This window comes from Homalodisca vitripennis, chromosome 5, assembly GCF_021130785.1.
Source record: "Homalodisca vitripennis isolate AUS2020 chromosome 5, UT_GWSS_2.1, whole genome shotgun sequence".
NCBI lineage: Eukaryota > Metazoa > Arthropoda > Insecta > Hemiptera > Cicadellidae > Homalodisca > Homalodisca vitripennis.
In genome coordinates this window covers 55,254,522-55,268,433 of record NC_060211.1, presented here as the reverse complement: position 1 = coordinate 55,268,433, position 13,912 = coordinate 55,254,522, and the positions used below count along the sequence as shown (strand labels likewise).

General features: G+C 32.9%; 1 protein-coding gene across 2 annotated transcripts in view; it reads left to right on the top strand.

Moving 5' to 3' along the window:
* The first annotated feature begins 8,789 nt into the window (after positions 1-8,789).
* LOC124362230 (centrosomal protein of 152 kDa-like) overlaps positions 8,790-13,912 on the top strand; it is a 38,115-nt gene continuing 32,992 nt past the window's right edge. Inside the window, exons 1-5 of one of the 2 annotated variants that reach the window (XM_046816558.1) lie at positions 8,790-8,980; positions 10,785-10,904; positions 11,247-11,363; positions 11,911-12,072; positions 12,329-12,520. In XM_046816558.1, coding sequence (XP_046672514.1) covers positions 8,908-8,980; positions 10,785-10,904; positions 11,247-11,363; positions 11,911-12,072; positions 12,329-12,520 — 664 coding nt within the window. In that variant the 5' untranslated portion in view covers positions 8,790-8,907. Of the gene's footprint in view, positions 8,981-10,784; positions 10,905-11,246; positions 11,364-11,910; positions 12,073-12,328; positions 12,521-13,912 lie in introns of those variants that run through there. The other variant, XM_046816559.1, reaches the window with a different exon arrangement.

Genomic DNA, 13,912 nt, shown 5'->3' with positions numbered 1-13,912 from the left:
TTGTTTCTCGATAATTATATATGTATTAGTCGACGTTGAATTAATACCTAAAATAAACATCCTAACATAATTATACCTGTAAGTACCACTTTTACCTCAACCACTCAACCAGTGAAATCCAAAATCGTCAAAACTTGAATCTGTAGAGAGCTTTTCTTCGGTATTTACCGACCGGAAGTGATTTTTTTCTCGATAATTATATAGGTACATAGTACAGTTTAATGATAACAAAAATCGTCGTCCTAACTCAGTTGAAAACACCACATTTACTTCAATCACTGAAGTCCAAATTAGTTGAAGTTCTAATCAGTAGAGTTTTTCAAGTGTATTTTCTGACCGAAATTGATATTTTATGTTTTTTTCGATAATTATATACACGTCTACAGTTTAATGACACCTGAAATCAACGTCGTAACTTAATTCTAAGCAGTCATTTTACGTCCTCAAGACGAATTTGAACGAAGTGGTCGCTAATTTAAACTGTTCGCCGTGTTACGGTTCAGGTTACTTTGCGACGTCACGTGACCGCACCCTATAGAAATACCATGATTACACTACACTATCCGAAAGGTTGAGCCCAAAAGTATCGTTTGATACTTTATGATTTAAACGAAAAGACAGTTATATTTTTAACAATGGTCACTTTAATCAATTAAATCAATCAATTTAATGTTTGTAGACAAGAGTAATGACAACTCTCCTTTTTTCTCCTGCTCCATGCTTTATTTTTTAATATGTCTTGAAATTTCGGGGGGGGGGGGTCCCAACCCCCTTTTCAAAATCTAAAAGAATTTGCGTCCGGTAACTCTGAATCTTAACCAATTAAATATAACGAAACTAAATTAACTTATTGCAACTTTATGAAAACACTGAACATATGTATTGTGTTGGCTAAGATGACTCATTACTGTTCTCACTGAATATATTAATAGAGAATTATGACTATTACTTACAAACATGAAAGAGGTTATTGTAAAAAGAATTGTACAATTGGTTTTGACATTCTTATCATTCTTAATTTATTGTAAAATAGAGTGCATTATATTGTATTCAATTTGGTTTAACGCTATTTACAAAAAAAGTTACAAACTCAGGGTGTTTACCCAACCGAGAAACCAGGAATATACCTGTAGAACCGGGAAAGTCCCATAAACAGTTTTTCTGTCTCTAAAACTTAAATAATCAAAATATTTAACAGCCAGTACTGTAATTGATCACTTTAATGCTCTTATTCCGTGGGCAACTGTGAAAGATACTGTTCTGTACTGGTTTCCAGTTATTTTAAAGATCGTGAATTTACCACACTTCGGTAATTTCCGTAGCAATTAATTATTCGATGCATTCTTCACGTATTGGTCGGCAGTGTGATGCATTCGGAGCCACGATACTTACGCGTGACTGTATCTAGGGCTAACACAGACAATGAAAACCCGTAAAAGCATGGTAGTGGGCGAATTTCTGGCTGAGGGAAAAAGGTCCGTGAGCTAAGTATTAAGATTTATAAATTTTCCTGGAATTTTGACTAGTAATGGATCAGATCCGATAAACGATACCGCGGCTCATATCACTATATTTCGATACAAACAGAATTTTTTTAAAATATGTTGGAAAGTCACAATATTACGGCTAGTAATTTGTCGAAGCCAAATCTCGAATCCACACGGAGGGTAAAACGTGTTTTTGTTGTACATTCTGTATTAAAAATGTAGATATATAAACAAATCACCGTAGTGAAACGAATCATATCTTGGTTATACAGTAATTTTATTATTAATTTTGTATATTTATTTTGGCGAATCTTCGCAAGTCTGCTGTGTATATTCGTGGGTAACAACTGATCGGTAGTACGCAAATTATCAATTGCTAAAAAGTGTTTTATAATTCTTTGTGTATAAAAATATTTAGAAATGTACAGCAACAATGTGGCGTGATAAAAAAATATTTTACTTGAAGTTTATATTTTTTATGTCTATATTATTTGCCAAACTACTGGTTTTGTGTGCGGACGTCAGTCGCTCTGCGGTATATAGACAATTATTTTACATTTACGTCGAACCGACCTTGTTTACTGGAAAAATCGTGGTCCCATACCGAAAGTTCATGCACCGCAGACCTCTGACCTGCAGACTAGAATGGACGATAACTCATCACCGAATTTCTCGTATATACCGCCAGCGATGAAATTTGGTAGCCCATTGAAATTTGGCTTTTCCTGTCACACACACAGCTGGCGCCGAAAACGCGTTATCGTTGCACTCGGCGAAATGAGAAATCGGTATTACAGTGTTTTAATATTTGGTTTTAAAATGGAATAAACCGGGAATTTGAAATAAGGGGTTTGTGTGGCCACCTTGAACATGTATTTCCTTCATAGAAACATAATTCAGTGTCTGTATGACAAAATAAACTAAATATTACTTAATTTAAAAAAATCGTGTATAAACCTGACATAGCTGGAGCTAATATGATTGATCAGGTAGATTTGATTGCACTATATATATATATATATATATATATATATATATATATATATATAGAGTGCTCCCGGCGGAGCAAGTACTTTTTGTGATTATATATATTGAAATTATATATATATATATATATATATATATATATATATATATTATATATATATATGTATGTATGTATGTATAGTGCTCATATTCATAAAGATTTAATCTGGTTTTCTAAATATGAATGTTTACAAAATTTGTTTCTGAGCTTCTAAAAGGAATTACAAAACTATCCATCAAAGATTTGTTTATTTATATCTGTTCACTATGTTGATATAGTGCAATCACATATACCTGATCAATCATATTAGCTCCAGCTATGTCAGGTTTATACACGGTTTTTCAAATTAAATAACAGTTCGTTTATTTTGTCATACAGGCACTGAATTATGTTTCTATGAAGGATATACATGTTCAAGGTGGCCACTCAAACCCTTTTTTTTAAAATTCCCTGTTAATTTTGTTAATTATATATATAATTGCTGTGTTGTTATTTTGTATTATACCTTATTATACCTTTTTGAAAACGGCAAAGCCGAAATATTAAAGGAACTTTATATCAAGAAGTTCTAATAATTGATATATATATATATATATATATATATATATATATATATATATATATAGCTTTGAGATATGTTAAGGTAAGCAGTTTTAAATTAGTTGTAAGCAAAATCCAGACAGATTGTTGCATTAGGGAAAGCATCTTATTTACCATTTGATATTGATAATTCCCAACTATTAAATGAGTGGATACTTGAAAGTTGAAGAAAGAGTTAGTTTTGAAGAAATATGTTGGCAACATTATTTTCATCTTGAAAATACTTTTGGGTGTAAGAGGAAATATCATTCTGTTACTAAAATTATCAAATTTAATCAGCTATGACTTTATCTCATGACAGTGCATAAATAAGCTGCCTGCATCTGCTACAATGACTCCTTTCAATATTTTTAAACTAAAGATAAGTAACTGGCTCATATGCAATCCATTCTACTCTTTAAAAGAATTTTTAGATTCTGACATAAATATCATTTTTTGATTAGTTTGATTTGTAGATTTCTGATTTTTCTATACTGTATTAGCTATAACGTAATTAACAAACCATGTGCACACTCTTCATAGATTATATTAAACCTGTTACTTGGTCATAAAATTAGTATAATTATAGTACAATATTGTAATAACTAATTTTGTTGTTGTAAATATCAGTGCTGTATATTTTGACGATGCCTATTTCATATTGTTGTGACCAATGGCTAATAAACTTCTTGATTCTTGATTCTTGAGTGGAAAAGCCAGTTCTCAGTATCAAGCTTATTATTAATTACTGACCAAGTAGCCATGAATAAACAGTAATACTACTGTAAAGTACAGTTGTTGTATTGGTTCCTATTCCGGAACATTACTGACCAAGTAGCCATGAATAAACAGTAATACTACTGTAAAGTACAGTTGTTGTATTGGTTCCTATTCCGGAACATTACTGACCAAGTAGCCATGAATAAACAGTAATACTACTGTAAAGTACAGTTGTTATAGAATACCACATAAATCGTGTTTGGTTAAAATAGTTTTTAGTTATTGCTGAGTCATTCTGAAAAACAGTTGATATGAATTTAGTGAAGTTCCTTTATTACCAGTTAAAAGGGAATTGATTGTTTGACAAGAAATGCCCACCTAAATAGTATAGACATCTAGAAACTAGATAAATCTTTAATAAGAGATATCTGATAAAGAACAGATCTGATATTTATCTGATAAATAGTGTAGACATCTAGAAACTAGATAAATCTTTAATAAGAGATATCTGATAAAGAACCTAAAGAGAAAGCTCTAAGGACAGTGAATGCAAAAACTCACAGCTCGAGAAACAAGAAATTTGAAACAACTTTCAAAGGATATCATAGAAAAGAATAAAGTAGAGGCAAAAAAATTGTACTAGTTGTTCAAAGTAACAAAAAGATTAAAATCAGCATTGTAGAGGATAAAACTATGATGAATTTAGTCTAGTTTAAGGAATGTCATTTGCATTAAAAGTAATGAGAAAGAAAAGAAAACTGATGCATTCCTAAAGTGTTTACTCTATGTTATGAAAGATCTGTACAAAAAAAAATCCACTAGGTAAAATTATTTTATCTATGATTAGTGTTTTTATTATAATATAGTCTTAATGTAATACAGTTATTGGAATTTAGTTTTAAATAAAGAAAATAAATTGCCATTTTACATTCAGGAGAATATATGAAATGATTATGCTAAGATGATAGTCTTTAAAAATAATTTATATACTAAATATTTAATTATTTTATTTTGTTTTTCAAACTGTCGTTTGTCTTTTAATTAATTAATTTTGGAATGTATTGAGTTCAGTTATACTCTTATGTGTATTTGATAGGGGTATTTATAAAAACTGAGGCTATAATTGATTGATGATTGACTTATTTCCTGTATTAACACGTTCGGCGTACCGATATGTTAAATAAAAAACATATATATAGACCAGCTGTCCCATATATGCGCCGTAACGGTTTTTTACTCCTGGACCAGCGTCCCACATATGAGCCGCTCGGGCCGCCCGCTGTGATACAGACCGACGGCGCATATTTGGGACAGTGTTCTATTGTTACTAATAATATCCTGACAAAATCACTGGTCTATTTTAACGGTTTAATATTTTCGTATCGGTCTCTGGGGGTGTCTGGCGCAAATATGGGACGGTTGGTCTCTGGATAAGTCAAAGTCAATGACCTGTATTTACGGTATATATTTCACTGGTCTCAACAGTATTAGTTTTGTGAAATGCTCGTCCGGGCCGCGCCACTGCAGCAGAGCACGTGGTTCACTAAAAGTTTTGAGGTTATGTTCAGTGAATGAGGTTACGTTCTGTGAGTAAGTTTACGTACTGTATAAGCTTCTATCTGATTTTTTATGAACATGGAGCCAAATAGAAAACGAAGGCGTGTGTGTACCAACAGTGAGATTGACCGTGAGTTAATTGATAGTGACAGTGACACTGAAATAAGTTCTTTATTTTCATCAGATGGTAACAGTGAGTACATTCCAACCTCTAACAGTAGTGATGATTCTAGTAGTGAAGTAGACCGCAATGAAGTTGTTACTGAAGTAGAGGCACATGAATATGTGCAGAATCAAAATAATTTTACCGATGATGTTAATGTACAGTTCGTTGCCAATGAAGTCCACAATGATCATATCAGTATTAATGGTTGTTGGACTGACACGAACAAAGTCCCACTAATTCATGATTTTGTGGGTGAAGAAAAAGTGAATATACAAACAACTGATCCAGTTTTGAAGTGTTTGGGCAATATTTTTTGACACCGGCCCTGTTAGAAAAAATTGTCACATGGACAAACACCAGAGCTGGAATCATGCGAGGGACACCTCTTTCCAAAACATGCTCATCTAAACTTTTGGGAAAAATGTTTCTGTTGAAGAATTGAAAAAATTTTTAGGTTTGTGTATGTTGATGGGTAATGTAAACCTTCCATCTATAAAAACACTATTGGTCCAAGGACGGCTTATATGAGCATCCTATCTTTGGCCGGACCATGTCCCGCAATCGTTTTGAAATGAATTTTAAGATGTTTGTGTTTTTATGATCCAAACATAGACTCCACAGACAATAGGATGCATAAAATTTGAGAATGTCCTCAATGATATCTTAGCAAACTCTGTTAGGGTTTACAGCCCTGGGAAGTCACTTTCTCTAGATGGAGGCTATGGGTCCTCTTCAGAGGCCGACTGTCGTTTCGGCAGTATATAAAAAACAAATCACACAAGTACGGTATAAAACTGTACGAACTGACAACATCTGATGGATTCATTTTAAATATCATCATCTACTTAGAGAAAGGGGACACTTATTGACAAAGAAAAGGGCCACGGCCTTTGAAGTTGTGAGAAAGTTAATGCAGAACTACCTCGGCAAAGGCCACATAATCTTTCTCGACAATTTCTACAACAGCGTGGACCTGGCCGAGTACCTCATGACCAACCAGACTAACATGTGTGGTACTCTACAGTCAAATAGAGTTGGGAATCCGCAAGTTGTGGTGCAAAACAAAACTGAAAAAGGGGGAGTGTGTGAGCCGTCAAAGAGGTGACGTTACCGTCATGAAATGGCGAGATAAAAGAAATGTTTTGACTATTTCAACTTCAAATGGCCCCGAGATGGAGGAAACAAGAACAAAAAGGGGAGAAGTGATCCAAAAGCCCAGCATGGTTGTTTCGCTACAACAAGGGTATGAGTGGGATTGATCGCAGTGATCAAATGATCTCTTATTATTCCACTCCTAGAAAGTCTCTTCGGGTGGTACATAAAAATATTTTTCCACCTGCTAGATGTATCACTGTGGAACAGCACATTTATTTTTTCCAAATTGACAACGAAGACAACCTATCTGAATTTCAGAGACATTATTATAAAACAATACATTCATGTAGAACCCATTCCACGGAAACCTCGCCCCATCCGCTCTTCACAGACGACTCATGCTCCTGTCAAGCTGGAAAAGCGACTGAGGTGCCATGTCTGCCGAGAAGCACACAATACAAGGAAGCAAACCTTTTATGCCTGCTCTATTTGCAAGGACTCTAAAGACAAACCATTTGGCCTTTGCATGCCAACTTGTTTCAATCTATGGCATGAGAAGTAGGCCCAAACATCCAATTTATCTCAAGTACACTTTTGTTTGAATTTATTTGTAATCTTTGTAATGTAAAAGTTTGATTTATATGTCTTATAAAATATGTAAAAATAAACTTGTTCATGGAATAGGTGTGTTTTTTTGTTAAAAATTATCCTTGAATTAAAGTATTTCAACAAATAAATAGTGGCTCATATTTGGGACACTCGGTTCTATGATACCATTTTGATGCTATAGACCGACCGGCTCATATATGCGCCGTAATAAAATAATGCTAAAAACCGCAAAAAACAGAAATATACATCAAATATATATATAATTTAGGGTTATTACAAAGTATAATAACCTATTTAAACAAAATCTTAACCATCGGTCTGTGATGAAGGGCACACCAATATTAACTTGGTCTGTGTGTAAAGATCGTATTTCTGACGTCGGTCTCTCGTAATAACCCGGCCGGCGCATATATGCGCCGCTCGGTAGCGAACGTGTTAAGCCAGATTTTTTGTTTTGTTAATGTATTTGGGTAATGATTAGTTTGATTTTAACTTGTAAGCCACAGATCCCTAAAAATCTCTGTTAAAAAATATTTCCCTGAAGTCCCTTTTTATATTTTTTAACTACTAAAGTGCCTGTGTTAGATACAGGAAAAAAGGATTTAAATTGTGTGCTGTAGGTGGAAAGTCATATAAAGATCAACCTTGAAAGTGTGAGTCATAAAGGGTTTCCTCACTCCTGGCCTCTAATGTTTTCTTTATCATACTCTCTATCCTTCACCTGCCAGCTATGATAGGTACTTACTTTAAGGAATTTATTGGGGGGGTGGGGGGGGGGGGGGGTGGGGGGGGGGGGGGGTGGGGGGGGGGGGGGGTGGGGGGGGGGGGGGGTGGGGGGGGGGGGGGGTGGGGGGGGGGGGTCTTTTTAACAACTGAAATTTAATACTCAGAGTTTCAATACTTTTACAAAACTTGTTACTTTGAGATTTTCATAACACTCCCCATGGACCGTTCCCCCCCAATGTCAGCATGTGATGATTATTGCATAAAAAAAATTGTTAAGATATCCAAACATTTTGCAAAGTTTGTTGATTTATCTGCAATGGTTTAAACAATATAAATGTGTTTCCAGACGTTTTACCCACTTACGTATATTTATTTCAAGTGTTGTGTGTGTCGTCATAAGAATTTAGTAAAATAATGAATAAAAGGAGTTTGTAAAGGTTGATTGTATATAGGTTATTTTCAGATTATAGTGACATAATTTTACTTCTAACTATTTACAGTTTAGTTGGTCTGTGGTGTTTTAACTTATTAAGTTGAACAACTCACTCTTAATTAGTCTAATGTTTTTAATTTTTGATTTGTTAGGCCTCTCCTCTTAAATTCTAAAAAAACTTTTTGACCCCAAAATCAATAGCATTCTTCCCTGAACCAAGAGGGTTTTAATAAATTCTGAACTGACTGAGAAAAATGCTGCTTTTATGTGAGAAGTTAGCAACCAATTGGAGTATAATTCCAGCCTGTGGATAATTGAATCATACCAACCCAGTTAAGTAACTTGATTTCATCATTGTAGAGTTTGTATTAAGGTTTACTAACTTATTGTTTTTTAAATTTAAAATACAGGTTTGATATTCAACAGTGATAACAGTCATAATTTACTGAATGAAAGTGACGTATCAAGAAATACAGCACCCGAGAGACCTGCCTTAGCTAATGGGCAGATGTTCTCTCCCTCTAGGAGAGAGTCAAGTGGATTCGCACAAACAAGTGGAGGAAACATGGAGTATCTTACAGGTTAGTTTCTTATATAAACTTCTACTTTATGGACTGTCATTTAGGGGTTTTAATTTCAAAAGGGAGTTAGAAATATAGAATATTTAGGTAAAGTTAGCATTTTGTTTGTAACGTGATTTCTCAGGAGGCTTGTGTACTGTTACTATCTTGTACCTAACCTGTACCTTAGTAATATGTTTATGAGAAAATACTGAATATTTTATCTTATTCTTGTATTTTGTAAATATAATACATTTTGTGCATAATAAGATTAGTTTCTGTATAGATAAAAAAAGTTTAAGTTCTGTTATCACTTTAATTTATTATTTAGTTAGTTTCTAATGCTATTTTTTATTTTACGATTTGATTCACAAACATTTTTCTCAATTCTCTTCAAAAAAAACCAATTACCCGTTTCGTGATTTGAGGGTCCTAAAACTGAAGAATGTTAGCTGTGATCTATAAGGTGGTGATACTCCTCAAGTAATTCAATAAAATATCAAAATTAATTCAAATTATTTGAGAAATTAAATTAGTAAATTAAATTATTTTTTGGAATAACTGACTTATAAGCAACTTGAAACATTTTCAAGTAAATCCAAAGGATATGATTTAAAATTTAAATATAAAACTTAATAAAATATATTTTACAAATTTATTTTGTAACTATTTTTTTAAGTCTAACCTACACTGATTTCTTATTGAAGTCATATTATTAAATTTCTATACATTAAAGGTGAACATCATCATTTCGTAATAAATTAGATTTTCATATTACGGGAGACATAATCTTCAAGAATTTCGTTATTCATAAAATGATTTGATGTTAATTAGTTGATCATACTCAATTAACGCTATACTCGGGCCTTGTCATTTAAGTCTATTGTTTAGCTTAGTCAGCTTATTTTCTGACTCAAACTTTCTGATTATGTTTATGGCTTGATATTGAGGTCCTAGATAATTTTATTCGTACTGCAACTGAGTCTGAACCGCTGATCGTAGTCACCGTCAGTTTGCATGGTAGTCTTTCACATCATGTGTTGTTGTGGGTCGTAATGATATTTCATTAAGTTTTATACTAATTCGTCTATAAAAATTGCTACTTTGTCAACCTATTTGCTTCAGAAAGTACCACACTAACGCCAACTACTTGGACCTACAAGATATGAAGCATTTTTTAAATGTTTACATAATATTCAAGTCTAAGAATAATTTTATTTGAATAATAAACTGCGTAAATGTAAAATTTGTTAAAAGTTTTATATCTCTACCTTTAAAATTATACATAGTATGATATATTTATATACTTACAAAAATATCACTAATTTCTTTTAAGTATGAAATAAGCCCGAGATAGCCGCGCTGAGTCATGTATTAAGGGCTTATGTGTAGGTTCTGATGGTAATTAAACTGTTAATTTAGTGTGGGACTGATCTATTTTACCAAATTATTTATTTAGTGATCAATTGTCTTCAAGTGGTTTATAGTTCAGTTCTAGACGCGTTTAGATCATTGAAGTTATTTATTACTTCATAATCTTCATCAAGGGGCACAGACTGTGGAAGATATTTGACCAGTGATCTTCCTCCGTATTATTTATTATTTAGGGGCAGATTGTGCCACAACATTAATAAGTACAATAATTATGTGACGAATTAACACCCAAACTATATATAATTATTTATATACACAGTACAATATGACACATGTAACATGGAGCTAGAAAAATCTCCCATTTTCAGAATTATTAATAATAAATTAATCCTGCATCAGACAGATAAGTTTATATAATTTCATACTAGAACAATATTTAATTTATTTTCAGTAAATGGAGGAAGAGGAGATGGTAACCATCATTTTCAAACATGGAGTAATGCAAATAATTTTGGCCACCGAGAACATTTTGAAAAGTCACTTGAAGAGAGTGTTGGAGACTATAGACAAGGTTAGTAAGATTTTTCTCCATAACTTAAAGTTTCAAATTGTTAATTTTTCAGATTCATATTTTCATGTTTTTCAGTTTATATTGTCAATTAAATTCAAAAAAATTGAAAACTTGAATATACCAGCAATTATTAGATGTGGATTTTAAACCAGTGACATATCTCGGCCGAAGCTACTTGTTTGGGGAGTATCTGAAAGCTCTGCTTGTAGTACATGCATCTCTTGGTTGCCATCTTGCAGAAACTTTTTCGTCCTTAATTAGAACATTTCATAAGTAGTTGTCTGTAAAGGGACCATATAAGTATTTGCAATTGGATATTTGAATTATTTTTTATTCTTCTAGTGAATGGAGGAAGAGGAGATTCTGGTGAACACTTACAGATGTGGAATGGTACAAATTATGGCCAGAATGAACAGTTTGATAACTCCCATGGCGAGAGTACTGGGAAGTATAGTCAAGGTAATTTTGAAAATTCTTGTTAGTACTGTATGGTTACATATTTTAGGTTTTTGATTTTATAGAAGTTAAGTTTTGAAAGTGTGAAGAACATCTCTGACAGGTATACAAAATATTTACAATTTACAATATTATAAAGTGTATATTTTTTGGATATATAAACAATGAAACACAAAATTTTTTGAGATTTTTATTCTATATAACCAATAAAAATATCAATAAAAATAACTTTTTAGGTATGTATTAATCTTATATTTGAAGTGAGACACCTCCTATAGTTTTATGACTAAAAATATGGTTGTAAAAGGGTATGAAGTAAAATACGTTCTTACGAGGCTAAAATCAAGATAGCTGCTGGTGCAGCTGGCTTTTAAAAGAAATCCATAGTCTTCATAAACATGCATACAATTATAAATCATTTGATTTTTTGTGCTCAGAAGTGTTGTTTACGATAACAGTTGGTCATAAATAAGTAACTTATTTAATTCAAATTATGTATAACAAATTACAACAAATTATGTCATTGTATTATATAACAATCATGTTACAGGTCTGGGAGAAAATGAAGTGCCAGAACGTTACCACCAACAGGTTTTCTCAAATAATTCACATAACGAAAACGATAAACCATTCAAACCAATTTTCTCAAGTGATGGTAGTAAAACATTTGACAAATCAGACGAAGACTATATTTTAGCATACAAACACACAGGTTAGTTTTTTCTGAATACCTGTAACCCAACATCTTCTAAAATGCAATATTTTAACGTTCACACAGAAATTTTTGTTTTTGCTGATTCAAAATATGTTGTATGCTACAGTTTAATGGTGTTGAATTTCATTTGTATATTTGTAGAACCACTTCTACATCAAAAGTTTTGAACTGTGTTCTATAGTGGTGATTAGATAGTGGAATAATGATTTATTTATTAATGAAATATGTGATTCTAACCATATTTTGGTGACAGAGGATAATGTAGAACAACTGCGAGTGCTGCTGGATGTGCAGGAGAGAGAGCTGAAACGGCTGACGGAGCAATTGGAGACTGAGCGACAGCAGTCTGCCAAGTACAAGAATGAGATGTTCCGCAAGTGTGCCCTGATGGAGGGAGAGAAGGAGAGGGCCCTACTGTCACGTGATGAGCTCAGCAAACTGCTCAGTAAGTCAGTTAGCTTAAAAGCTCTTGTTTGGATAAAATAATGACAGTTTTTAACCAACTTCAAAAAAGGAGAGGTTTTACAATTCAACCGGTTTCTATTTGACTTTTTTGTATATATGTGCATCGATATTTTCAAAACTATTGAACTCATTTAGATTAAACATTTTTGTTAATGAAAGAGGGCTGCCTCCATAGTGGTCCCACTAAAGTTTTTTTATGAATTAGACAAGTATCTGACGAGGAAATCATTTTGGAAGTTTTACTTATAAAACCATGTGGAGATGAAGTTTTTAAAAAATTACTACGACTTACCTCAGAATTGCTAGGAAACATTACTTTTCATGTTTGGCTTCGGAATGAAGTCTGTATTAAAGGTAATATATAAAAACTGTCCTGAAGTAACAGGACAGGATTGATTGCAGAGTTTAAAATTGTCCAAATCACTATAAGTTACCTCACAGTTCCTGTAGGAAGTTTCCTAGTCTACATCAAAGTTCCATAAAATGCTTCTATAGAAGTACCTACCTAGAAGTATCTTGAAGTACCATGACATGGAACAAGATTCAGAATAAGATACAGAGATGTAATTTTCTTCTAATGTCCACATTTTACATCACAGATGCTAGGAAACATACCATTGTTCATGGTAATGGTCCGAGTGGTGGTCTTATTGGAAGCAATATAAAAAATCCGTCCTGGAGTGATGAGCCAGGATTGAGTGCGAGGATGGAAATTTCCCCAATCATTGCATTGCAATCATGCATCAGCAACTCCTCGTAGTTGGCTCTCACCTGCCACCTTGGCTCAGGAAGTTTATACACTCCTGTCTTCTCTTTCACTAGATCTCCAATGATTTTTTTATGTCCTTTATAAATGTATTTGGAATAACCTTTCCCACGACGGTTGCCTGTTACGTATTTGTCATACTACTATTTTTCTTTTTACACTGAGGTGCAATAGAACTCCACATGCACATTTACATTTTCTAAGTGAAGCTACTTGGAAATTTCACCACATTTTCTGTGGACTGAGACATTTATTTTCACAGTTAATGTGATATTTTTGTGGTTCTCAGTATGTATAATGCTTTGGTACTTTCTTTCCACATTTTTAAAGGTTTAAAACCGGTTTACCCAATTGTAAAGAGTTCAGAACAGAGTAGTTGTGCCATAAACTCAATCAAACTTAGCCTAGGTTTTTTTCTGTGTTAACCTTAATAATATATTTAACAGTTCTCATGTTTCAAAATCACTTCATTCAATTTTTATATAGAAACTTGTTTCTTGCTTTAATAAAAAAAATAATAGATAAAAGTGATGGTGTGCATTAAAATCAAACCATTTTTGATAATACAAGCACTTCTACATTTTCTACCTTTTTTATTTTTTTGTA